Source organism: Ovis canadensis, chromosome 5, assembly GCF_042477335.2.
Source record: "Ovis canadensis isolate MfBH-ARS-UI-01 breed Bighorn chromosome 5, ARS-UI_OviCan_v2, whole genome shotgun sequence".
In the NCBI taxonomy this organism is placed as follows: domain Eukaryota; kingdom Metazoa; phylum Chordata; class Mammalia; order Artiodactyla; family Bovidae; genus Ovis; species Ovis canadensis.
The window spans coordinates 74630014-74654765 of record NC_091249.1 but is presented as its reverse complement, the minus strand read 5'-3'; the positions used below and the strand labels follow the sequence as shown (position 1 = coordinate 74654765).

General features: G+C 48.3%; 1 protein-coding gene across 5 annotated transcripts in view; it reads right to left on the bottom strand.

Moving 5' to 3' along the window:
• Positions 1–813: 813 nt before the first annotated feature.
• The window catches only part of NDST1 (N-deacetylase and N-sulfotransferase 1), a 99727-nt gene continuing 75788 nt past the window's right edge, over positions 814–24752 (bottom strand). For all 5 annotated transcript variants that reach the window (XM_069592436.1, XM_069592437.1, XM_069592440.1 and 2 more), the window contains 11 exons: positions 22805–22959; positions 21961–22146; positions 20088–20216; positions 19089–19271; positions 14623–14719; positions 13321–13444; positions 11110–11284; positions 8668–8838; positions 7937–8046; positions 6471–6573; positions 814–2032 (listed from right to left, as the gene is read on the bottom strand). In XM_069592436.1, coding sequence (XP_069448537.1) covers positions 1913–2032; positions 6471–6573; positions 7937–8046; positions 8668–8838; positions 11110–11284; positions 13321–13444; positions 14623–14719; positions 19089–19271; positions 20088–20216; positions 21961–22146; positions 22805–22959 — 1553 coding nt within the window. In that variant the 3' untranslated portion in view covers positions 814–1912. The remainder of the gene's footprint in view (positions 2033–6470; positions 6574–7936; positions 8047–8667; positions 8839–11109; positions 11285–13320; positions 13445–14622; positions 14720–19088; positions 19272–20087; positions 20217–21960; positions 22147–22804; positions 22960–24752) is intronic.

Below are 24752 nucleotides of genomic sequence, written 5' to 3'. Positions count from 1 at the left end.
GGAGGGACAGCAACCTGGCAGGGCAGGGTCCCAAGGACAGGCTCAGAGGCAGTGTGGCATTGGAAGAGGAGCTCTGGGCATGGAAGCGGGAGCCTCAAGTTCGCTTCTTGGCCCTGCTCCCAGTCAATTCTGTGACGTCAGCCCAGGAGGCCCCCTCCCCTTTCTGGAGCTGTGTCCACACCCGTTGAGGGACTCCTCAGCCCCAACATCCTATGAACAAAGACCAGGCTCTCTAGAAAGGATTTCCGAAGTGTCAGTTCAAAGCTGAACTGGCAGTGGGAGGGACTGGGGAAAAGGCACCCCAGCCTTAGTCACTTCACATTGTTAAGAGGGGGTTAGGAGCAGGCCCCCACCAGAAACTAGCCCAGAGATCCACTTGTCTGCAGAGGGGCTGGAGACAGCTCTGGGGGGTCCTGGGGGGCCCCAAGCTCCCAGGGCAGCTCCCCACCTAGCACCATGTGAGGGGAAGGGGGACAGGCCAGCATTCAGCCCCGGGGTCTCCTACCTCAGCCTGGCTGTTTCCTTTGATCAGAAGTCCCTGGGATCACTGCACTTCATGAAGGCAGACTTCCTGGAGACAACAGGTCTTCCCTCTGCATCTTACAACCCCTGTTCCCCTGGAGTAGCTGCCGGGCAGCCATGACACTTGACCTTTCCAAGGGCACATCCATTCTGTGTCCTTGAGGCCCCCACACGTGAAGATACATACCGCCCCCCGCCCCGATCCCGTGCTCTAGCACTGAGATAGGACACCCTTTGGGACTGGGGCTTGCCACCATTCTATATGACTGAATTAAAAACAAACCCAACCAAAAAAATATAATATATATATATATATATATATATACACAGTTATATATATATATGTAACACAGTGCAACCCCAGCACCCAGGGTATAAACTCTGGCACCAAGAAAAAAAAAAAATTAAAATACTTTAGCTTTTTAGTACTTGGGAGATTAAGGGGAGCTCTAGGTACCCTCGGCCCCAGGGAGCTGGCGTCAGGAAGAGGTGGTGGTCTCACCAACTCTGTCCAGCATCTGCCTGGGGTCAAGACAGGGGCCTGGGGGCAACAAATGTACACTGGAGCATGTATACAGCCGGCCCCACGACCGCCTCAGTCTCTTACCACAGGAAACACCACGCATGTCATATCCCAGGGGGAGAGAGGGGGCAGGGTTGAGGACTGGGTCTCTGGGTCCAAATGGCATGGCAGTGCCCGTGGGGCCCTGAAGGTGGCCTTGAGAACCGGGTGGGTACTGTATGAACCAGCGGCTCTATCCCCAAAGAGGGAAGATGAGATGCAAAGGTATGGGCCGCAATGGGTGTGGAGGTCCAGCATTCTTTCAAGGCGGCCACCCTCACACCCCGCCTGTGGCTGCCTCTGGGTTTCCAGCTGACCCCTCTGAAGAGCCTGGCTTGAAACGTCAGTGACAGGTCCAATTTCTCTCCCTGGTTTGCCAGAGGCCCCAGCTGGACCCTTGTCCTTGTTGTCAGGAGGACAGAGACGACGTGGCAGCTAATACTGAGTGGACGCCCTACAGGGGCAGGGAGCAATGGATGGGGAGAGCGCGGTGGGTAGGACACAGTGAGGGCCAGAGAACAGAGTCCTGTGCCTCCTTCCTACCAGCCTGTGGCCTTCCACCAACAGGAAGCGGCCTCCCCATGAAAGACTGTGAGCGGAACGGACCGCAGGTGGCAAGGGAGGTCCGAGAGGCCACCGACGGCGTGCTGGATGCTCTGAGGCACGTGGGCACCTGCCTGGGCTCTCCTCCTGGCTGGCCCGGGCTGTGGCGGAGTATTGCTGTGAGTGCTTGGCCAGCCGGGTCCCACTCCCCGCTCTGCAGGTCAGCCTGGCTCAGCGTGTGGCGGGCCATCCCTGCCGTCACATTCAGCCCGGTGGGGGCCGCGGCTACCTGGTGTTCTGCAGCTCCTCCCGGAGCCAGGTTGGCAGTGTCTGGCCCATCTTGTACAGCAGCTTGGAGAGCTCGACGTTGTGGTCCCGGTAATAGTCCTTCAGGAAGGCACGGGACTGCAACAGGAAGGGACGCTCAGACGCTGGTCATGTGCTGGCTGGAGTGACCCCCGCCCCTGCCTCTGGAAAACCAGCACCCCGCTGCCATCATCGCCCACTCCCACTAGTTATTCACAACCTTCTTCAAAATGGTAACCTTCAAAAGAAAACATATAGTAAAGCACCAAACTAGTGCACAAGGTCAAAACTCGTGTTTGGGAGAAAAGAGAATTAATCAAGAGTACTTTGTTGAGGATTTTTGCATCCATGTTCATCAGTGATATTCGCTGATAATTTTCTTTTTTCTGTGGTAGTATCCTCATCTGGTTTTGGTATCAGGGTGGGTGATGCTGGCCTCACAGAATGAGTTTGGGAGTATTCCTTCCTCTGCAATTTTTTGGAAGAGTTTCAGAAGGTTAACTGTTAACTCTTCTCTAAATGTTTGATAGAATTTATCTGTAAAGCCCTCTGGCCCTGGACTTTGGTTTGTTGGGAGTTTTTAAAACACAATTTCAATTTCCACTTAAGTACTTGTGATTGGTGTGTTCCTATTTTCTATTTCTTCCTTGTTCCGTCTTGGCAGGTTGTACCTTGCTAAGAATTTGTCCCTTTCATCTAGGGTGTCTATTTTGCTGGTGTACAGGTAAGTGCTGAGAGTAGTTTCCAACGGTCCTTTGAATTTCTGTGGTGTCGGTTGCAGCTTTTCCTTTTTCCTTTCTAATTTTATTGATTTACACCCTTTCCCCCTTTTATCTTGATGAGTCTGGCTAATGGTTTATCAACTTTGTTTATCTTTGCAAAGACCTAGCTTTTAGTTTCATTGATCTTTTCTACTGTTTCCTTCATCACTGTTACATTTATTCCTGCTCTGATCTTTATCCTCAACAAAATACTAGCAATTCTAATCCAACAATATAGTAAAAGGATCATACACCATGATTAAGTGGGATTTATTTCAGGGATACAAGGAGTTTTCAGTATCTTCAAGTCAATTAGTGTGATACACCCCATCAACAAACTGAAGAATAAAAACCATATGATCATCTCAATTGATGCAGAAAAAGCTTTTGACAAAACTCAACACCAATGTATGATTAAAAACTGTCCAGAAAGTGGGCATAGAGAAAACCTACCTCAACATAACAAAGGCCATATATGACAAACCTACAGCTAACATCATTCTCAATGGTGAAAAGGTGAAAGCATTTCCTCTAAAATCAGGAACAAAACAAGGATGTCCACTCTCGCCACTTTTATTCAACATAGCTTTGGGAGTCTAGCCACGGCAATCAGAGGGGAAAAAAAAGAAAGAAAAGGAATCCAAATTGGAAAAGAAGTAAAACCATCACTGTTTGCAAATGACACACTATACAACGAAAATCCTAAAGATGTTATCAGAAAACTACCAGAGCTCATCAATGAATCTGGTAAAGTTGCAGGATACAAAATTAATACACAGAAATCTACTGCATTTCTATACACTAACAACAAAATCTCAGAAATAAAGAAACAATCCTATTTACCAATGCATTGAAAAGAAAATATCTAGATGTAAGGCCAGATACTATAAAACTCTTTAGAAGAAAACATGGGCAGAGCATTCTTTGACATAAATCACCGCAAGATCTTATTTGATCTACCTCCTAGAGTAAGGAAAATAAAAACAAAAATAAACAAACAGGACCATAAACAAAAAGAACCCTCAGAACGGGAGAAAATCTTTGCAAATGAAGCAACAAGGGATTAATCTCCAAAATATACAGACAGCGCATGTAGCTCAATATCAAAAAGCCAACAATCCAATCAAAGCATGGGTGGAAGACATAAGCAAAGATGGTTTAAAGAGCACATGAAAAGATACTCCATATCACTAATTACTAGAGAAAAGCAAATCAAAACTACAGTGGGGTATCACCTCATGCCAGTCAGAATGGCCATCATCAAAAAATCTACAATTAATACTGGAGCAGATGTGGAGAAAAGGAAACCCTCCTACACTGTAGATGGGAGGGTAAATTGGTGCTACCACTGTGGAAAACAGTATGGAAGTGCCTTAGAAAACTAAAAATAGACCTACCATGTGATCCAGGAATCCCAGTCCTAGGCATATACTGAAGGAAACAGTAGTGAGAAGAAAAAAAGTGCACCCCAGGGGTCATTGCAGCATTTATGAACTTATTTACAAAATAGAAACAGACTCAGAGATTTTGCAAACAAGCTTATGGTTACTAAAGGGGGAGGAGAATAAACTGGGAGTTTGGGATTGATATATATACACTGCTATATTTAAAACAGATAACCAAGAAGACTTACTGTATAGCACAGGGAACTATGCTTAATATTTTGTAATAACCTAAACGGGAAAAGCATTTGAGAAAGAATAGGTATGTGCATATGTACAAATGAGTCACTTTACACCTAAAACTAACACATTGTTTATCAACTATACTCCGATATGAAATAAAAATTTAGAAAAAAAAACAACACTCCCTAACACCATATATGAAAATAAACTCAAAATGATATAAAGACCTAAACGTAAGGCATGATACCACAAGACTCCCAGAAGAGTAACACAGGCAAAACATTCTGGCATAAATCATAGCAATGTTTTCTTAGGTCAGTCTCCCAAGACAAAAGAAATAAAAGCAAAAATAAAGAAATGGAACCAAACTAAACTTAAAAAGCTTCTGCAAAGAAAACACTGACAAAATGAGGAGAGAAAATATGTGCAAACAATGCAGCCAAGGAGTTAATTTCCAAAACATACAAACAGTTCACGTGACTCAGTATCAAAAAAGCAACTCGGTTGAAAGAGCAGACCTGAGCCGACACTTCTCTGAAGGGAACATACAGATGATTGACAGGCACGTGAAGGGACAGTCAGCATGGCTAAGTGCTGGAGAAACGGAAATCAAAACCACAATGAGAGCGCTCCACAAAGATGAGAACGGACAACATCAAAGACCTACAGAAGATAAATGCCGGAGAGAATGTGGAGAAAAGGGATCCCTCCTATACTGTTGGTGGGGATGCACAAATTGGAGAACTATGGCGAACAATAGGTTCCTTTTTGAAAACTAGTCATTGCAGCATTAGTTATAATAGCGAGGATATGGAAGCAACCTAGATGTCCATTGACAGCTGAATGGATAAAGAAGTTGCGGTCCTTATATATAATGGGATATTAGCCATAGAAAGGCATGCATCTGAGTCAGTTCTAGTGAGGTGGATGAACCTAGAGCGTGTTATACAGAGTGAAGTCAGAGAAAAACAAATATCGTATGTTAACACATATATATGGAACCCAGAAGGATGGTACTGATGAACCCATTTGCAGGGCAGGAACAGAGGCACAGTCACAGAGGTCAGACTTGTGGTTACAGTGGGGGAAGAAGAGGGTGAGACAAATACAGAGTAACATTAAAACACAAATATTACCATATGCTATAATACCATATTACCATAATATCCTACAGGATATTATCACACTAAGTGAAGTCAGACAGAAACAGACAAACACTGTATGATATCGCTTAATATGTGGTATCTAAAAAGCAAATCTATTTATAAAACAGAGACAGACTCAAAAGACAAACTTATTTGTTACCAAAGGGAAAGGGAGCGGGGTGGGGCAAATTGGGAGTATGGGATTAACAGATACACAATGCTATATATAAAATAAATAACTAACCAGGATTTACTGCAAAACATAGGGAACAATATTCAATATCTTGTAATAACCTATAAGGGAAAATAATCTGAAAAATTTATATATATATATATATATATGTATATATATAAACACTGAATCACTTTGCTGCATACCTGAAACATATAATATTGTAAATCAACTATACTTGGATTTTTAAAAAATGAGCAAGGGGTAATGAAAAAACTGGGAAACATAACCACAGTCACAGTTACGTACGTTTTACCATACATTTATACTATAAAGGATGTCCTCTCCTACAAGAATGCCTCATCCTTCCATGCCATAGGTCCAAATGCTCCCCCATCCTTCCAGGCCCAGCTCCAGAGTCAGCCCCCACCCCATCTGAGAAGCCTTTGCCCATCCAGCTTCACAGGGTGCGTCCTTGTTCTGAAGTCCCATCGCACATGTGCACACATAACTACACAAAGCGCTTCTTGCCTTGCATTCTACTTACTGGCAGGTGTGACTCATTTTCCTCCTAGACTAGGAACTCCCTGAAGGCAAAGAACATGTCTGATTCATTCTCAAAGCCCCATAGCATTCAGCCCTTGCGAAAGGAAATACTGTTTAACTAGATCAACTGAGTTGTTAAATCCTAGCCCACATTTCCTCCTAAGAAAGCTATCCAAGAAGTGTCAAGGCAATGCACTGAGCACTGGGTGTCAGGTAAAGAGAAGCTTGTCTCCAGTATGGGGCCCCATCATTTATTCCCCTGCCACAGGCGGCATGTCTGCTACTTACATCCAAGTCCATCTCCGGGTACTTCCGGCCCTTGCTTTTGCCTAGACACTTGGTTTTTCCTCCTTCGAGCAGCTGGCACCAGAATCCTTTCTTTGGATCAAACCTGTGGAGGTGGGGAAAGCCTTCATCATTCCTCAGCCTGGAAGCCCTCCTGGCACTCTCCAACTCAGGGGCCAGACCCAGTAGAAGAACGTTTAGTGGGGGTTCTTTTGCTTTTTAATAAATTCAATCTTTATCAAGAAATGCTCTATCTACAATTGTGTTTAAGCCATGTGTATATCTGGAAAGTTGCTGTTGTTTAGTAAACTCCAGAACTGACAAAGCAAGACTGCCTTCAGAATCTGAAGTCATGCGGGCCTTCCAGGGTATTTTGGGGAGAGCAGGTGCTGTTATTGGGAGGGGAGGTATAGTGATGTCAGAATTCAGTCCCAGATCAGCAACTATCTGGAGATTCTCGGGCATTAGGACAGCAGGAGAACATTTTCCTTCTGGCAGGAGAGCGAGATGGGGGTTTCTGAACAGGTCACAGGGCAGGCATGGTGATGCTGAGGGCAGCTGTCATTTACTGAGATTAGTACATTCTGGGCACTAAGCCAAGAGCTCCACAAGATAGTGGCCCTCGGGAGATAGGAATTATTATCTGTACCCCCAACCTACAGAGGAGGAAAGTGAGGCTTGACGGAACTAAGACACAAGTTCAAAGTCCCACAGTTAAAGTAGTAATGGGTCTGGAATCCTCACCCAGGCATCTCTGCTCCCACAGCTATGCCCTTAGCTGCTGCTCCTCTCTACCCTCAGAGCAAAGGACTGACTTTCTTTCTCTACCTTCATCCTCCAAAGTAGGGAGATGGCGATATTCTTGCTGCAGGGCTTTCCAGAGAAGGTAGCTGGGGAAGGAGACTTTATTTCTCCTCCTGAGACCCCCTCATCCAGCTGTGTGTCACGGGTCTGAGATTCACCCTCGAAGATAGCCCCTCCTCAGCCCTGAGTCCCTCAACAAAGGCTGGCACTTATTCACCTTGGGAGGGCATTCTCAGTGTCCTTGCACTGGGTTTTACGTGATGAAAATTATTAACTGTTGACAATATTTATAGTATCTTTTTCCTTAAATTATATTTAAGTCATAAACTAATGCTGAGAAACCCTTAAGGGTATTAGAGCTGCTCATTGCTGGTCTAACTTAAACATTCTGAAAATGTTCAGTCCAGATCGAAAAGAACACCCTACGGGAAGAACTACCAGAAGAGAACAGAGTCATCACCTCCCTTTTTCTTGAGTCAATACCTTTGTTTATATGACTCAAGTCATATAAACTTTTCTGCTAAACTGCCATCAGGGCCACGCATACTTCCTCATACTTGCTGACTTTAATCTGTGTCTCTCTCCTAATCATTCCAGCCTCCGGCTCTTGGGCCCATGTGCCTGTTTAGAACATCCCCCTGCTGAAAGGCCAAGATAACACTCACGCCAGCGTTTTGTGGTAGTCAATGGTGTTTGTCACCCCAAGGAACTTTTGCACTGTGTCCATCACTTTGGCAGGTTCTGTTCGCAGCAATTTGCCATCCAAGACCAGAATCTGGAAAAAAAAAAAGAGTGTGATCTGAACCTGTTTTCACTCCGGTGGCCAACAGGCCCCTAGTCTTCTGGGTCAGCAGCCACAGTTATGGGTTGGGGACCCTACGCTCTGTAGAGTGCCTCCTCCTCCTCCTCAGACAGGAGGCGTCCTTGTGCCTCAGTCCTGGGCAGTCTTGCTCCCTGCCTTCTTCTGACTGACACCGTCCTCTCCCAGCATTTAATCCATCACCAAGACCCTGTCTTTCCCTCCTGCCCCTACGACACCACCCTCTCTGCCTCTCTCCAAGTTTCTGGACTACATGTCACTCTCCTGCCTAAACCTTCCAAGGGTTTCCTTAAAATGCCTTAGCAACCTGGCTCTTTACCTCTCCAACTGGGCTCTCCTCCCCTCCCTCCCAGGGCCTATTCCAGGGCTTTCTGGGTCCCCTTAGGGTTACAGAGCCTGCTGTGATGGGACAAGGGCTTGGGATAAACAAGACTGAAACCTTTGACGATCCCAAAGACCTAAGTGTCCAACGACTGCATTTCTGGCCCTGTCACTGGTAAAAGGGATCTTGAGGCCCTCAGCTAACTGCCCCAAGTCAGTGCTATAGCTGCCCTCCCGAGTCAGGGATAGGCCTACCTGGTTGGCGTGAAAGGCGCTGAGCCAGCGCTCGATGTGGGTGGCGTACCAGCCAGGGACCAGGCAGCGGTTCTGGAGGGTGCGCAGTTTCAAGGATGCGTCGGGCCCAGCAGTGATCACCTCATGGAAAGTGTACTTCAGGGCTACCGGGTCATCGTGGGCTCGCTGGTGCTGCAGACAAGCAGGGAGAGAGGGTCAGTGTGTCACATGGAGGCACCAAAGGGAGAGGCTTTTGTGGGGCAGTGACTAGGAGGTGGCCAGGACACCGAGCTGGAACCAGGAGCCCTGGCCTCAAGATCTGGCTCTACCTGTCATTACCCTTTGACCTCAGGGAAGTCACAGCCCCCTGGAGCCCTAGTTTCCCCATCTTTGCAAGATGGGGGTCAGCCTAGGTCAGAATTTCCGAATGCTGCTCCCTTTACACCGTCTCTGTGGTCTCTGCCATGCCCACCTGTGCAAGCCAAATCAACAGGATTGTCTTTATGTGGACACATCTTATTCACATAAATGCATTTCAAAATAAAACTCAATACTGCCTTCACAGACAGAAAACTAGAACCAGCTGTCGTATATAAAGATAATAAAGGTAATCATTCATAAATACAATAAAAATAAAGCTATGTGCTCACACACCAGGCAGATACAAATGTCTGCTCCAAGCCTTGATGCAGTCAGGCAGGCAGAGCCCGTGATAGGATTGGTGCCCTGGTACAAAGAGACACTACAGAGGTGGTTTGCCATGACACAGTGACATGGTGGCTGTCTAAAAGCCAGGAAGGGAGCTCTCACCAGGAGCCAGACCGACTGGTACCTCAGTCTTGGACTTGAGATTTCTAGGCTCCAGGACTGCGAGAAAAAAGTGCTGCTGTTTAAGCCACCCAGTCTATAATATTTGCTGTGGCAGCCCAAGCAGACTAAAACAGAAGGACTGGGGAAGAACTGGAAAGGGGAAAACACCAGGTTTGAAGCCCCTGAAATAATGCCCCAGGCAGTCGGCATCTGCAGAGTGCCAAAGTCCAGAGATCACGAGCCTGTTCACCAGGGGTGACCCTCAGGAGCCCCCACACCCTCACTGAGCATCACACACAGCCTGGGCCAGGGATTGGGGGACAGCCCCCTTCCTCCTGATCTCCCCTCTGAGGCAGGCCATCATCCTTCCCTTCCCTTCCTTGGACCTCCCTGGACCGTCCTGGGAGGAATCAGCCCCCCTTCTCCTTATCCCGCCTCAGCCACAGACAGAAGAAAGAACAGGGGCTTAGACCTGGAGGAGCTGGGTTCAAAACGCCAGCACATGAACTTGAGCTAGTCACCGGCTTGATGAACCTGTCTGTGAGAGGAGACACAAAGCTCTCCGCCCTCTAGAGGAGGAGGTGCATTAGGATAGAACCCGGATGCCTCCACCCAGGGCTGCTTTCCCTCTGCCTCCCTCTCATTCCTCTTTCCTCCCCTCATAAATACAGATGGTCAGTCTCTGCTCACTGCCGGGGCACAGGGTAGGGGGCAGCAGGGCACGCAAGGGAAATGGCTTCTGTTCCCCCGGGATCAAAGCCCAGAGGAAAGAATACTGGGGTATAGACAGAAAGTCCTAGATAAGTGAGAGGAAGAGTGGGGTTGTACACCAGAAAAGGAGGGTAACCAGGCTTGGGAGGGAGAGGAGGGGAGAGGTCTGTTGGGGGATCTGCACCCAGACTCCTACCAGCCTGTGGTCACAATGAAGCCCCAGAGAGGAAGCTCAGAGAGTGGCCAGGCCTACAGTAGGACCAGCTCTAGAGCAGGAAGCCCCCCACTCTGGCATAAGCATAATTCCAGCAAGACTGGCAGGTAGGGGAGGAAACCCCCCAAAAGACCCGAGGTTAAGCTTTCCTATAAGCCCAGTGGAAAGGGGCTCAGAAAAAATTCAGTCAGGTCATTGATATTACAGGAAATTCTAGTTCTTACACAATCAAGTAGAAACTAGAAGCTGCATTCCCTCACACAAACCACAGTCCAGGTAACTTCCTTCCCTGATCAGGCATTTGCATCCTCCACTAGGAATGGCAGGTCCTGTGTTCTGTCCCTCTCTGAATTCCCAGCCCCACCCAGAGCCCAGTGAGGCGGCCACAGATAGCATGAAGCCTGGATCACTATTCGCCAAATCCTGGCTTCAGCAAGACAAAACCAGCCTCCACCTCTACTTGGAGAATCAGAGTCAGAGCAGGTCCCCAGATGAAGCTGGGAGGGGGAGCAGGTAACCTGGCTGGGACTCAGCATGGATTTCTGCCCGGCTCCTCCTCTGGGCTGGGAGCACAGTAGAGGGGACCCTGTTCTTACCCACCAGTGCACTGCAGGAGCCAGCTGAGGGTGAGCACAAAGACGACGCAGGAAAAGTGTTCGCTGATATTTATTAGTGGCTGAGTGGAGGACACAGCCCGTGCCACTACCCAGGGCCCCTCCCCAGCTCACCTGGTACCAGGAGTAGGCTCGGTCCGCTGGGTTGATGAGGATGGTCAGGACCTTGGCCTTGGGTAACAGGGCAGCTGCCCGCCGGGGAGCCACTTCCGAATCAAAGTAGTTGGCGCTTTTCTCAAAGTAGAAGTCGGAGGTGGTGTTGGAGGGGATAGGGAAGAATTCCATGTACCTGCAGGAAGCCCACAGAAGAGGGCTCACAGGCAAGATTCAGGAGGAGGGGCCTGGGGAATGCAGCCAGGAGGGCCAGGCTCACTGAGGGGTGGAACGTGAGAATGCAAGCAGGCACGCTGCTCTGGGTCTAACGAGGACTTACTTGCCAGGATCCCTTACTTGCCAGGATCCGAGGCAGAGTGGCCACTGGCAGACTCCTTATGAATCAGCTGCTTTTTCGGGGAGACCTCAGGATCAAGAGGATCTGAAGACTTGTGGGTGTGATGTGTGTGGCGGTGCTGGGGGCAGGGGGAGGTGTGTACGCATGGGAAGGGGTTGTGTCTTTTCTTCTTAAACGGGATGCTCCCAGGGTGAAACTAACAAAGCCCTAACCCCTACTGCCACTAGGGGGCGAGCGGGGACGCTTCTGACCCGGGAACCCCAGCACTGAGGGGAAGGACGCCCTCTGCTGCCTCCAGGCTGCAGGGTTTCCTTCCTGACCTGATGGTACTTTCTAAGCTGTTACTGTAGACCAGCAGACAAGGAGGGGAGGCGACTGACTGCCTACCATCTGTCCCCCCACACTCCGCCTGCCTCATATGGGTGAACCTCACAGTTTCCCAGATGAACCTCCCACATCCCGCCCAGAGTGACTGTCCACACCAGTCCTGAGATCACCTCTAGGTTGAGGGCCCCTCAGAAAAGAAAATAAACACTCCAGACCCTCCCAGGGGCACCTACTCACGCAAGACGGAGCTACAGCTTCGGAAGTTTCTGGGAACCAAAGCCCACAGAGCCCGTCTTAGTTGAGGGCATAGGATCCCTACTCTATCCTGTGAGGCGAGGTTTCTCCTGGGTGGTCCCAGGGACCCATTTATCAGATTTCAGAGTTACCCGGGGGCCTGGGGGATTTCTGTACCCCTACAAACAAAATATTTGGAGTGGAGCTGAGAAATTGCTAGTTCTCTCACATTTCCAAAATTTCTTTACAAAATAGCACCTTTATGTTCACAGTTCATTGTTGGTTATACCTGAAGGGAGAAAGCTCTGAGAAAGCAGCTTTTTTGCTAAGTCTGTAGCAAAGCCATCCAGCAGCAAACCCTGACTTCAGAATCTTACCTGGCATAAATGTTCACATACTTTGCTACAGATATATTAATAAACTTGCTAATGGGTGCTGCCGCAGACCTTGGTGAAGGTGCTGTTAAATATGCTATGTCCCTCTAAATCCAGAAAGAGGTGACTTCCAATCATGCATCTGGTTACAATGGATTTTAGATAAGAGATTGTGGCAGTATCAGAGAGAGAAAAAGACAGCTAGATTGCCTGACAGATGATTGGAAGGAAGAAACAGAAAGAGGCTGCTGGTAATACACAGAGAAATACCAGAAAACAGAATAATGCTCATGAGGCCTCTACTCAGGTAAACCACAGACATAAAAACAATGATAAACAATACACGTATAAGGTTAGAAAAGACAAATAAGAAAGAGGCAAACATAAGAAACACGGTGTGGAAGCATCCCCCCAGCACCCACACCCTGGGGTAGCCTCTTGGCGACAGCTTCTGGTAGGAATCTACAACTCCAGCCACGCTCCCAGGAGACTCCCTGAAGACCTAACAAGCCACCTCTGAAGGGCTCACAAGAACGCCTCCTGCTACACGGTCAGTCACACGCAGTGGAAAGGGCCAGCTTTCCGGTCAGAACCCCTGGATTTTTAACCCCTGCTCTGTCCTCAGCTCTCAGGGCCTCAGGCGTGTCCCTCTTCTCTTCTTGGACTCGTGAAGGCAAGGAAGGGGAGGGACTCTAACGTCTAGTATTCTGAGTCCAGGCAATAATACAAAGGGGCAAAGGGCTTCCTCATCAAGTGTCCCATCTGTGTGCAGGCTCCAACATCATGACTCAAGGGTCACCGCACTCTGTCCCTGTTTACAGGAACTGGCTGCGTGTGAGCAAGCACCAGCTGCTTCCTGCTGTGGCCTCAGCAGACCTCCTCCTTGGCAGCCTCCATGGCAGCCGTCCTGTCCCACTGCTGACAGAAAGACCCACTCACCAGTCGATGCCTTTGTGATAGTTGTGGCCGTTAAAAAACTGGATCTCCTCAAAGGTCTCGGAGCTGGGGTAGTTGCTGCTGAGGTCAGGGTGCATGCCCAGGAACAGATAGAGGGCCGTGGTGCCTGCAGGGAAGGAAGGCGGGTGAGACCTGGGCCCAGGCCCCCAGTGAAAAGACAGTCTGAAATCCTGAGTTCTGGTCCTGGCTCTCCATTACTTGCTGGGAGACACTGGAAAAGTCCCTTCTCTTCTCTGGGTTTAGTTTCTTCGTCTCTACCATGAGGGAAACACACTAAACTCAGGACAGGCAAATACAGAGCTTATAGGTGGGCGCCCCAACTCTTGAATCCACTGCAGACATCACTAGCCCATCACAGCACTCTTCATCACAAAGACTTGGCCTCAGAATCCTTCTCAGCACTGTACTCCGGCATTCACATTCACTTGATTACTGTCCCCTCAAAACCCCAGAAGAAGATGGTTTCTGCTGGCCCCTTCAAGCCCTGGGCTTTGGTCCTCTCTAGCACTTGGGAGGAACTCAAGGACAAGGGAGTTCCAGACTCGCCAGCCTGCTGGGAAATTCCTGAAGGGCTAAGAAATCTGGCCCAGATGCCTCCTCTTTGAGTGCCCTTCCTTCACTCACACTCCCTCCCCATTCAACAGTACAGGGCTGACCCTCTCCATTTAGAGGGTCCATTCCTTTCCTACATGGATCTACAGTTAATATGCTTTAATGAGAGGTTTCAGAAGAGAAGAGACCTCAGAGTTCGGTAGTTCAGAGTATATATTTTGGGGGCACAGAGACCAGAGTTCCAGACCTGGATATGCCATCTTCTAACTAAATGTGTTAGAGAAAGTGACAAGTTCTGTGAGCCAGGAGTGTTTGTCTGTAACATGGGAACAGCCATCCATACCATGTAGTGTGCATGTCACCACTGCAAACAGTCCTAACTTGTCACGGTCTCTTTGCCCTGACCCAGTTTTGCCAAGCACTGCTTAGTCTTGCAAAGCATCTGATCTGGGCTTCTCTGCTTGGACCCAAACTCCCAAGAGGACACCAAGAGAGCTCCCTGAGGCTGTGGTTCACAACAGGAGAATTCAATGCCCAACCTCTACCCTTCCCACCTCCACACCGATGGGCAACTCATGGTCACCCCAGCTTTGGTCCCACTTCCTGGGAAAGAGCGTGTAGATTACTGGAGAGTGGGACCAGGGCACGACGGTCTCCAGAATTGTGTGGCTGGGACAGCAGGGGAAGCTGTCAAGACAGTAAGGGAAGCTGGTCAAGAGTGGAGAGACCTGCCTGTTTTCTGGGGGCCAATGATGAGGAGCTTTGGGAAGCGGTCACACGTCTTCTCCTTGGACCAGATGTCCTTATGGCGCTTGTCTTCGCAGGGATCCTGAAATGACAGTGGAAGAGATGTCAGGGCGGGGTGGGAGAATGGACTCCGTGAGTGGATTCCAGACTCCCACTGCACGTGGACGTGTGGCTCTTACAGCCCTGAGTGACAAGTGTAACTACACGTGTCCTTGTCACACCCCACCTCAGGACACTGAGCTACTGGTAGGCAGCAATGATTTCTGGTCAGTCTCCCACTCCCAGACAAAGCCTTAGAAAATGCTCACCCCAGCACTTGGCGCATAACAGGAGCTCACAGGCTCCTACTGTTGAATTTAAAAGCTCAGCAAGAGGTCAGAAAAACTTTATGAAGTATAGTAAATCTTTTGAAATGTTTATTAAATATTTTAGGCTTGGGTACTATCCGGTCTCTGCTATTGGAGCTTGAAAGTAGTCACAGACAGTATGTATAAGAATGAGCATGGCCATGTTCCAATAAAACTTTATTTACAAAAATAGACCACAGGCCAGGCCATACCGACTTAAAAGCTAGGTTGTGGACACCTGGTCTGAACTGTGAGACCATCAATTCAAGCTTCTGCTCCTAGTTTTTGACAGTCCCCACTGGGGCAGACAGCCAAAGTGGAAATGGTGCTCAGCTGCAGAAGTGTCTGGTGGTAAAATTAAAGTCTGATGCAGTAAAGAACAATATTGCACAGGAACCTGGAACATTAGGTCCATGAATCAAGGTAAACTGCACATGGTCAAGCAGGAGATGGCAAGAGTGAACATCGACATCTTAGTGAACTAAAGTGATGGGAATGGGCGAATTTAATTCAGATGACTATTATATCTACTACTGTGGGCAAGAATCCCTTAGAAGAAATGAAGTAGCCCTCATAGTCAAAGAAAGAGTCTAAAATGCAGTACTTAGGTGCAGTCTCAAAAACAACAGAAAGGTCTCGGTTCATTTCCAAGGCAAACCACTCAGTATCACAGTAATCCAAGCCTATGCCCCAACCACTAATGTTGAAGAAGATGAACTTGAACAGTTCTATGGAGACCTACAAGATTTTATAGAACTAACACCAAAAAAAGATGTCCTTTTCATCACTGGGAAGTGTAATGCAAAAGTAGGAAGTCAAGAGACACCTTAAGTAACAGGCAAGTTTAGCCTTGGAGTACAAAATGAAGCAGGGCAAAGGCTAACAGAGTTTTGCCAAGACAACACACTGGTCATAGCCAACAACCCCTGCCAACGACACAAGAGACAACTCTACACATGGACATCACCAGAAAGTCAATATCAAAATCAGATTGATTATATTCTTTGCAGCCAAAGATGGAGACGCTCTATACAGGCAGCAAAAACAAGACCAGGAGCTGACTGTGGCTCAGATCATGAACTCCTTATTGACAAATTCAGATATAAGTTGAAGAAGTACGGAAAACCACTAGGCCATTCAGATATAACCTAAATCAAATCCCTTATGATTATACAGTGGAAGGGACAAATAGATTTAAGGGATTAGATTTGACAGAGTGCCTGAAGAATGATGGATAGAGGTTTGTAGCACTGTATAGGAGAGAGTGATCAAAACCACCCCAAGAAAAAGAAATGCAAAAAGGCAAAATGGTTGTCTGAGGATGCCTTATAAATAGCTGAGAAAAGAAGAGAAGGGAAAGGCGAAGGAGAAAAGGAAAGATATACCTACCTGAATGCAGAGTTTCAAAGAATAGCAAGGAGAGACAACAAAGCCTTAAGTGAACAATGCAAAGAAATAGAGGAAAGCAATAGAATGGGAAAGACTAGAGGTCTCTTCAAGAAAATTAGAGATATCAAGGGAACATTTCATGCAAAGATGGACACAATAAAGGACAGAAATGGTATGGACCTAATAGAAGCAACAGATATTAAGAAGAGGTGGCAAGAATACGCAGAACTGTACAAATAAGATCTTAATGACCCAATAACCACTATGGTGTGATCACCCATGTAGAGCCAGACATCCTGGAATATGAAGTCAAGTGGGCCTCAGGAAGCATTACTATAAACAAAGCTAGTGGAGGTCTTGGAATTCCAGCTGAGCTATTTTAAATCCTAAAAGATGATGCTGTTAAAATCCTGCACTCAAAATGCCAGCAAATTTGGAAAACTCGGCAGGGGCCACACGACTGGAAAAAGTTGGTTTCCATTCCAATCTCAAAGAAGCACAATGCCAAACAATGTTCAAACTCCCACACAATTGCATTCATTTCACATGCTAGCAATGCAATGCTCAAACTCCCTCAAGCTAGGCTTCAACAGTACATGAATCAAGAACTTCCAGATGTACAAGCTGGATTTAGAAAAGGAGAGGAACCAGAGATCATATTACCAACATTTGTTGATCATAGAAAAAGAAAAGGAAAAACCAGAAAAACATCTACTTCTGCTTTATTGACTACACTAAGCCTTTGACTACGTGGAACACAACAAACTGTGGAAAATTCTGAAAGAGATGGGAATACCAGACCACCTAACCTGCCTCCTGAGAAACCTATACGCAGGTCAAGAAGCAACAGTTAGAACTGGACATGAAACAATGGACTGGTTCAAAACTGGGAAAGGAGTCCGTCAAGGCTGTATATTGTCACCCTGCTTATTTAACTTACATGTAGGGTATGTCACGCAAAATGCCGGGCTAGATGAACCATAAGCTGGAATCAAGATTGCTGGGATATGCAGATGACACCACCCTAATAGCAGAAAGGAAAGAGGCACTAAAAAGCCTCTTGATGAAGGTAAAAGAGGAGAGTGAAAAAGCTGACTTAAAACTCAACATTCAATAAATTATGATCAAGGCATCCAGTCCCATCGGTTCAGTTCAGTTCAGTCGCGTCTGACTCTTTGCGACCCCATGAATCGCAGCACGCCAGGCCTCCCTGTCCATCACCAACTCCCGGAGTGCACTCAGATTCACGTCCATCGAGTCAGTGATGCCATCCAGCCATCTCATCCTCTGTCGTCCCCTTCTCCTCCAGCCCCCAATCCCTCCCAGCATCAGAGTCTTTTCCAATGAGTCAACTCTTCACATGAGGTGGCCAAAGTACTGGAGTTCTAGCTTTAGCATCATTCCTTCCAAAGAAATCCCAGGGCTGATCTCCTTGCAGTCCAAGGGACTCTCAAGAGTCTTCTCCAACACCACAGTTCAAAAGCATCAATTTTTCGGCACTCAGCCTTCTTCACAGTCCAACTCTCACATCCATACATGACCACAGGAAAAACCATAGCCTTGACTAGACGGACCTTAGTCAGCAAAGTAATGTCTCTGCTTTTGAATATGCTATCTAGGTTGGTTATAACTTTTCTTCCAAGGAGTAAGCGTCTTTTAATTTCATGGCCAGTCCCATCACTTCATGGCAAATAGATAGGGGAAAAAATGGAAACAGAAACAGACTTTATTTTCTTGGGGTCTAAAATCACTGTGGATGGTGACTGCAGCCATGAAATTAAGATACTTGCTCCTTGGGAGAAAATCATGACAAACCTAACAGTGTGTTAAAAGACAGAGACATCACTTTGCCAACAAAAGTCCATACAGTCAAAGCTATGGTTTTTCCAGTACTCATGAACGAATGTGACAGCTGGATCATAAAGAAGGCTGAGAGCCAAAGAATTGATGCTTTCGAACTGTGGTGCTGGAAAAGACTCTTGAGAGTCCCTTGGACTGCAAGGAGATCAACCAGTCAATCCTAAAGGAAATCAGTCCTGAATACTCATTGGAATGACTGATGCTGAAGTTCAAATACTTTGGCCATGTGATGCGAAGAGCAGATTCATCAGAAAAGACCCTGATGCTGGGAAAGATTGAGGGCAGGAGGAGAAGGGGGCGACAGAGGATGAGATGGTTGGAAGGCATCATCCACTGACTCAATGGACGTGAGTTTGAGCAAACTCCAGGAGACAGCGAAGGACAGGGAAGCTTGGCATGCCACAGTCCATGGGGTTGCAAAGAGTTGGACACGAATGAGCAACTGAACAACTGGGGTGGACTTCCCGAAGGACTGTCCCTTAAGCTCTCTGACTGGCCCCCTTTCCCGGGCTCAGAGCCTACTGGAGTGAGAAGGGACGTAACAGACTGAATCCAGGCAGGCCAGCAGCTGCTTCCCACACTCATTTATACCATGTCCACCCGCAGTTCTATGATGCTGTTTTTCACAGGCTGTGTGTGAGTGTGCATTCACATAGGTTCTGCATGGGAGGTCTCATGTGCACAAGAACAAGTGACAGTGCCCGCACTGGTGAGCAAGTGTACAGCTGAGTTTACACTCGAGAGAGCATGCGGGCCTGAGGACCGAGTCCCTGAGCCTGTGCCTGGAGCGCAGGCCTGTGGGTGCTGGGCCTTCCCTCCCTGCAGCGAGGTATCCAGGCCACCCACCCCACTCACCTGCCAGAGCGGGTCCTTCTCCTCGGAGAAGATCTGGAAGTACTTCTGGGCCAGCTGCACCGGGGGCAGCGTCTGCAGCCGGAGGTTGGTCCAGGAGTGCAGGAAGCGCACCAGGTGCTTGAAGGTGTACAGGCCCAGGCGGTCATTCCCGTAGTTGGACAGGTGTGTCATGAAGATGCTGATCTGCTCCAGGGAGGAAGATGGGAGGCAGGGGTTGTTAGCCTCTGAGCCCCCTTCCCTACCTTCACCCCGACTTCTGACCCGCTGGCCTTGCTTAAGCTTATGGTGCCACTCGATGACCAGTCCACAGTTCACCGGGGCCATCAGTCAACTTGCCACGTGACCTTGGACTAGGTGCACCAGGTGAATCCAGTCTGACACCAAGCACAGCAGCCCCGTAAGGGAAGCTGACCTCCTGTGCAGACACGTGGGTGCTCTTTTGTACTTTTTTGGCAGGAAGGTGAGGGAGTACATGAACCATAGGAATACACGGTTATCCCACAAAGCTGATACCACCACCACTTGATATCTATCTAACATTATCAAAGCATGGATGATTATTTCCATTTTACAGATAAGGAAAGAGAGGCCCAGGAAAAGAGGTGAAAAGTTTAAAATGCACTCTACATCTATAGCGAGTGCCTTTTAAACTTTATCTATCAGTACATATATATAAATGTATACAGATAGTGATATATAGTTTAACATATTCAGTTTATTATATATGTTAACATGCAATATTTATATATTTAAACACACACAAGGATTGGAAAAAGAACATGGAGAAAAAAGACAACACTATTGTACAGAAGTGTAAGATGATAAAAGGAAACAAAGGCTGCTCAGATTCTCTGCCAAGGTCACACAGCAGGTGGGGACAGGGTCAGGGCTGGAATGCGGGTTTTCTAACTCCCAGCTGCACACCTGCTCCCACCCTCCCCCAGGGATGGCGGTCCAGCTGCCCCTCCTCACCCCAGCCAAGGGCTGGGGAGCACTCACAGGGTTCAGGAGCACGGTCAGGAAGAGCTCGCCCCCATTGATGATCTTGTCCAGCTCACTGGAGCCCCCTGGGTACTCATTGTAGAAGATGGTGTGTGTGAAGAGGCCGCAGGTCTGCCGCGGGAGGACCTGGGGATGGGGCGGGAGAGGAGCTATGGCTTCTCCAGGTCCAGATGGTGGCAGGCAGAGTCCTGCCAGAGAGGCAGCCTCCTATGTGACCACACAGCCCCCACCCTTGGGGGTCTTCCCCACCAAAGAATGTCTGCAGCCTGTGACAGTCCCCCAAGTGAGCCCACCCGGCCTTGCCAGTTTACACACGTAAATACTTTCCACATTTCTCTGTACAAAGTGAGCAGACTCCAAGGTAATAGGGACTGGCAAGGGAGAATCTTTCTGGCAACCTGGCCTGTGTGCCCAGAAAGGGCCCCTTCCCTCTCTAGAGCAGCACCCCCAGGCACGCTCTGTGACTCCTCTCCTGGCTTTAGCACTTGCCTCGTGGCACTCTCGGTTGTGCACTGATTTAGCTGTTTCTTATGTGATCCACCCTCTCCGTCACCACCTTCATCCCCAGGGTCAGTAGGAATGCCTGAAAGGAGGAGGTCAGTGGCCAGATGGATGGAGGTGTGACTCTGGCCTTTCCATAGCTGCCCATCTGGACTGATGAGAACTATCTAGCCACTCCAGTGGCTGAGGTCAAAAACTGGGAGTAATCTTTCTCTCTCTTATATGCTATGTCCAACTCATCAGCAGTTCATGTATGCTCTAACTACTAACTAAGTCCAGAATCTGAACACATTCCAGCACTGCACCCTGGGCCAAGCCACTGCACCTCAACCAGAAGACTGCAGCAGCCTCCACCTGCTCCCCACTTTACCCCCTAGCAGCCAGAATGATGGAAATCCTTTTAATTTATGAGTCAGGTCATCAGAGCACTCCACTCAAACCCCCCACACACACACACAGACTAAAGCTCAAGCCCATCCAGGGGTGTTAGTTGCCCTACATGACCCGGTCCACCAATCGCCCTTCTGACCTCATCACCTGCCACCTCCCAACTTGTCTTCCAGCCACAGTTGCCTGTTAGTTGGTCCTCAAAACCACCTGCACAAGCCTGCCTCGCGGCCTTTGTGCTTGTTTTCTCTGCCATGCATGCTCTTCCTCATGTAGCAGCATGGTTCCATCCCCAAAAGGCTCTCCCTAACCATCTTGTTTAAGTTTCTTCTTTTCCCGCATGCATGCTACGTCATTTCAGTCATGACCGACTCTGCAATTCCTATGGACCATAGCCCTCCAGGCTCCTCTGTCCATGGGATTACCCAGACAAGAATACAGGACTAGCTTGCCAGGCCCTCCTCCAGGGATCTTCCCGACCCAGGGATCAAAGCCTCTTACGTCTCCCTGCACTGGCAGGTAGGTTAGCACCACCTGGGAAGCCCTCTCCTCTTCTGAGCCCACCCTTTCTCCATCCCCCTGCTTGACTCTTCTTCACAGCACTTATACCATCTGACCATTATATACTTTACACAGTCATGAATGCACTGTCTCCTGTCACTAGAATGTCAGGTCTACAAAGGTGGGGACTTCTGTTGACTTTGTGGATTTCAGTATTCCCAGTGTGTAAAAAAGGGACAGACACATTTCACGTAAGCCAACAAATGGATGAGACAGAGGCCTGTCCCAGGGCCTCATCAGAGGCCTCTTAAAAAATGTTCAGCCACCTGATCCTGTCACAAAAGCATGAGAGTCACTCACTAAAGAGGCAGACTGGCCTCCTCCCTCCCTGGGATAGAGAGCCTCAGGTGACAGAGGGGACAGCAGAAACCCCTAACCAGGTCCCCCGAATCCTGCCTCTCAGGCTCCGGGCCGCACTCACCATGATGCCGTTGTGGATGAAACCACGACGGTAGCGGGCTGGCTTCAGGTGGGGGTACTCCTCCGTGCTGGTCACGCGGATGTTCCACACCTGCTTCCAAGCCTCGTAGAGCTGCACATGCACAGGGTACACGCCCGAGTGGTGGGGTGCCACCGCGTACCCCATGTCTGTGGGAATGCCATGCTCCTGGGGAGAGGAGGGCCAGGGCAGGGTGAGCACAGGGTTCCTGCTCCTCTGGGCCTTACTTCCCCTTTGTAGGGCAGGGGAGAGAAGTCAGAGACTAGGACGGCAGGACGGCAGGTCCGAGACCTCGAGGTGCACATGGGGAAGCTGAGGCTCGGGGCCCTGAGTCTTGGAGGAAAGCACTGGCCGAGCCGGGACTTCAGCTCTCAGCCTAGTGTTCACTTCCTCCTGCTCCAGGAGTGAGAAGCAAGGATGGGCACCCTTCTGCCTTCGTGGTCTCTATGACTGGCTGGTAGCTCAGGGGGCACTAGCACCAGGCCTTATTCTCTCCTTGCTGGGCACCTCCTCCAGCTGTCCAGGGCTCCTAGTCTAGCCTCAAGACAAGGGCTTGGCTCCGGAAGCCAACAGTCCTGCGTTTAAGTTCTGGTTAGACCTCTTATAAGCTGGGGTGGCCTCCCCAAGCTTCCGTTTCTTATCTAAAATGATGCTATCAAGACACCGGGCTCTTGGGTATCAATGAGTTTTCAATGAGACAGTGGCTATAAAGATGTTAATAAAAAGCTGTCACATGGAACTGCAAAAGCAGCGGGAGGCCAGCAGTTCTGACCCCCAGTCCAGCCCCAAGCCCACCCAGCTCTGCCCTGTAGGGAATCTTACTCACGACAGCGAACTTCTTGTTCAGGGCCATCTGCTCAGCCAGCACAGACTGGTTGTGGAAAAGGTGGGGCTGCATGTGGCTCCACATGTGGGGGAACCACCAGAACTCCTTCACGTATGACAGTAGCAGGTCATCCCCCGCATCCTCAGCATCAGTACCTATAGCCCAAGCACAGGCAGCTCAGCCCAGCCCACCTGCCTCAAGGCCCAGGGATGGGCGTGGAAGGCCACTGCCCACCCAAAAGTTGCTCAGAGAGTTCTATGAGCTATAGGGCAGCACAGAGAGAGCCCCAGTCCAGGTCCTGGAACCATGTGGCCTTGAGTCAGTGGATGACTTTGGCCAAGTTCTCCCATATTTGGGCCCTCGAGGTCTGTCTGTTCAATATGCAGTTCAGATACAATGATCCCAATGGTTTCCTCTAGCTCTGACTTCCTTGCTGTGATTTTATTCCTATTTTTCTGTGTTGTCTTTTACTTATTAACTTATAGATGTTTCTTGTATATATACAGGATGTTTAAGCTGTCTTGTGTATATCACCCCAACTACCTCTGATATGCTAAGGGTTGTGCGTGTGTGTGGCTCAGCCATCTCTGACTGTTTGCAACCCAATGGACTGCAGCCTGCCAGGCTCCTTTCTCCATGGAATTTTCCAGTCAAGAATACTAGAGAGGGTTGCCATTTCCTACTCCAAGGGGTGGAACCTGCCTCTCTTGTGTCTCCTGCACTGGCAGGCAGATTCTATACCACTAGTGCCAGCTGGGAAGCCCCGTTAAGGGTTAAGAACATAAAAATACTGACAAACAACCCAATGTTGCTCTTATTTGGCTTTGGCGCTAAGCTGCAGACTTTCCTCCCAGAGCTGCAGACCAGGAGAGTCTGCCTAGAATTTAAGAGAGGCTGCCCTCACTATGGCCCAAGCAGGTGGCAGCTCAAGTGAATACTCACTACAGATGACCACTCATGGGCTCTTCCCTCCTGCCCAGTCCTGCAGGGTAGCATGTGAGGAACGAGGGAAAGTCACCAAGAGGAGGGCAAGTATGAACCAGAGAGCCCTCAGCCTTCAACCTCAACCCTTAAGACATGAAAATAAACTCATTCCAGGCAAAGAACAGGATAAAACCCCACAAGAACAACTAAATGAAGTGGAGATAGGCAACCAACCTGAAGAAGAATTTAAAGATGCTAAAGCGTGAGCCGCTCAACCTTGTCTGACTCTTTGCGACCCCATGGACTGTATGTAGCCTGTCAGGCTCCTCTGTCCATGGAATTCTTCAGGCAAGAATTCTGAAGTGGGTTTTCATTTCCTTCTCCAGAGGATCTTCCCAACCCTGGGATTAAACCCAAGTCTCCCCCATTGTAGGCAGATACTTTACTCTGAGCCACCAGGGCATAAGAATTTAGAGTAACGATAGTAAGCATGATTCAAAATCTCGGAAAAAGAATGGAGGCATAGATCATTAAAATACAAAAGATGTTTAACAAAGAGCTAGAAGATTTAAAGAACAAACAGAGATGAAAACAATAACTGGAATGAAAAATACACTGTAAGAAATTAATAGCAGAATAACTGAGTCAGAAGAAGTGAGAGGAAAGACAGAATGATAGAAATCACAGCCATAGAACAGAAAAAGAAAAAAAATAAAGAAATGAAGACAGTTTCAGAAATCTCTGGGATAATATTAAATATACCAACATTCGCTTTATAGGGTCCCGAAGGAGGAGAGAGAGAAAGGGACTGAGAATATATGAAGAGATTATAGCTGAGAAGTCTCCTAACATGAGAAAATAATCACCCAAGTCCAGAAAGAATCCCATACAACATAAACCCAAGGAGGACCATAAACACCCCAATACATGTTAATAAAACAGACAAAAGTTAAAGACAAAAAAATATTAAAAACAAAAGGCAACAAATAACATACAAGGGAACTCCCCCAGAGTTATCAGCTGA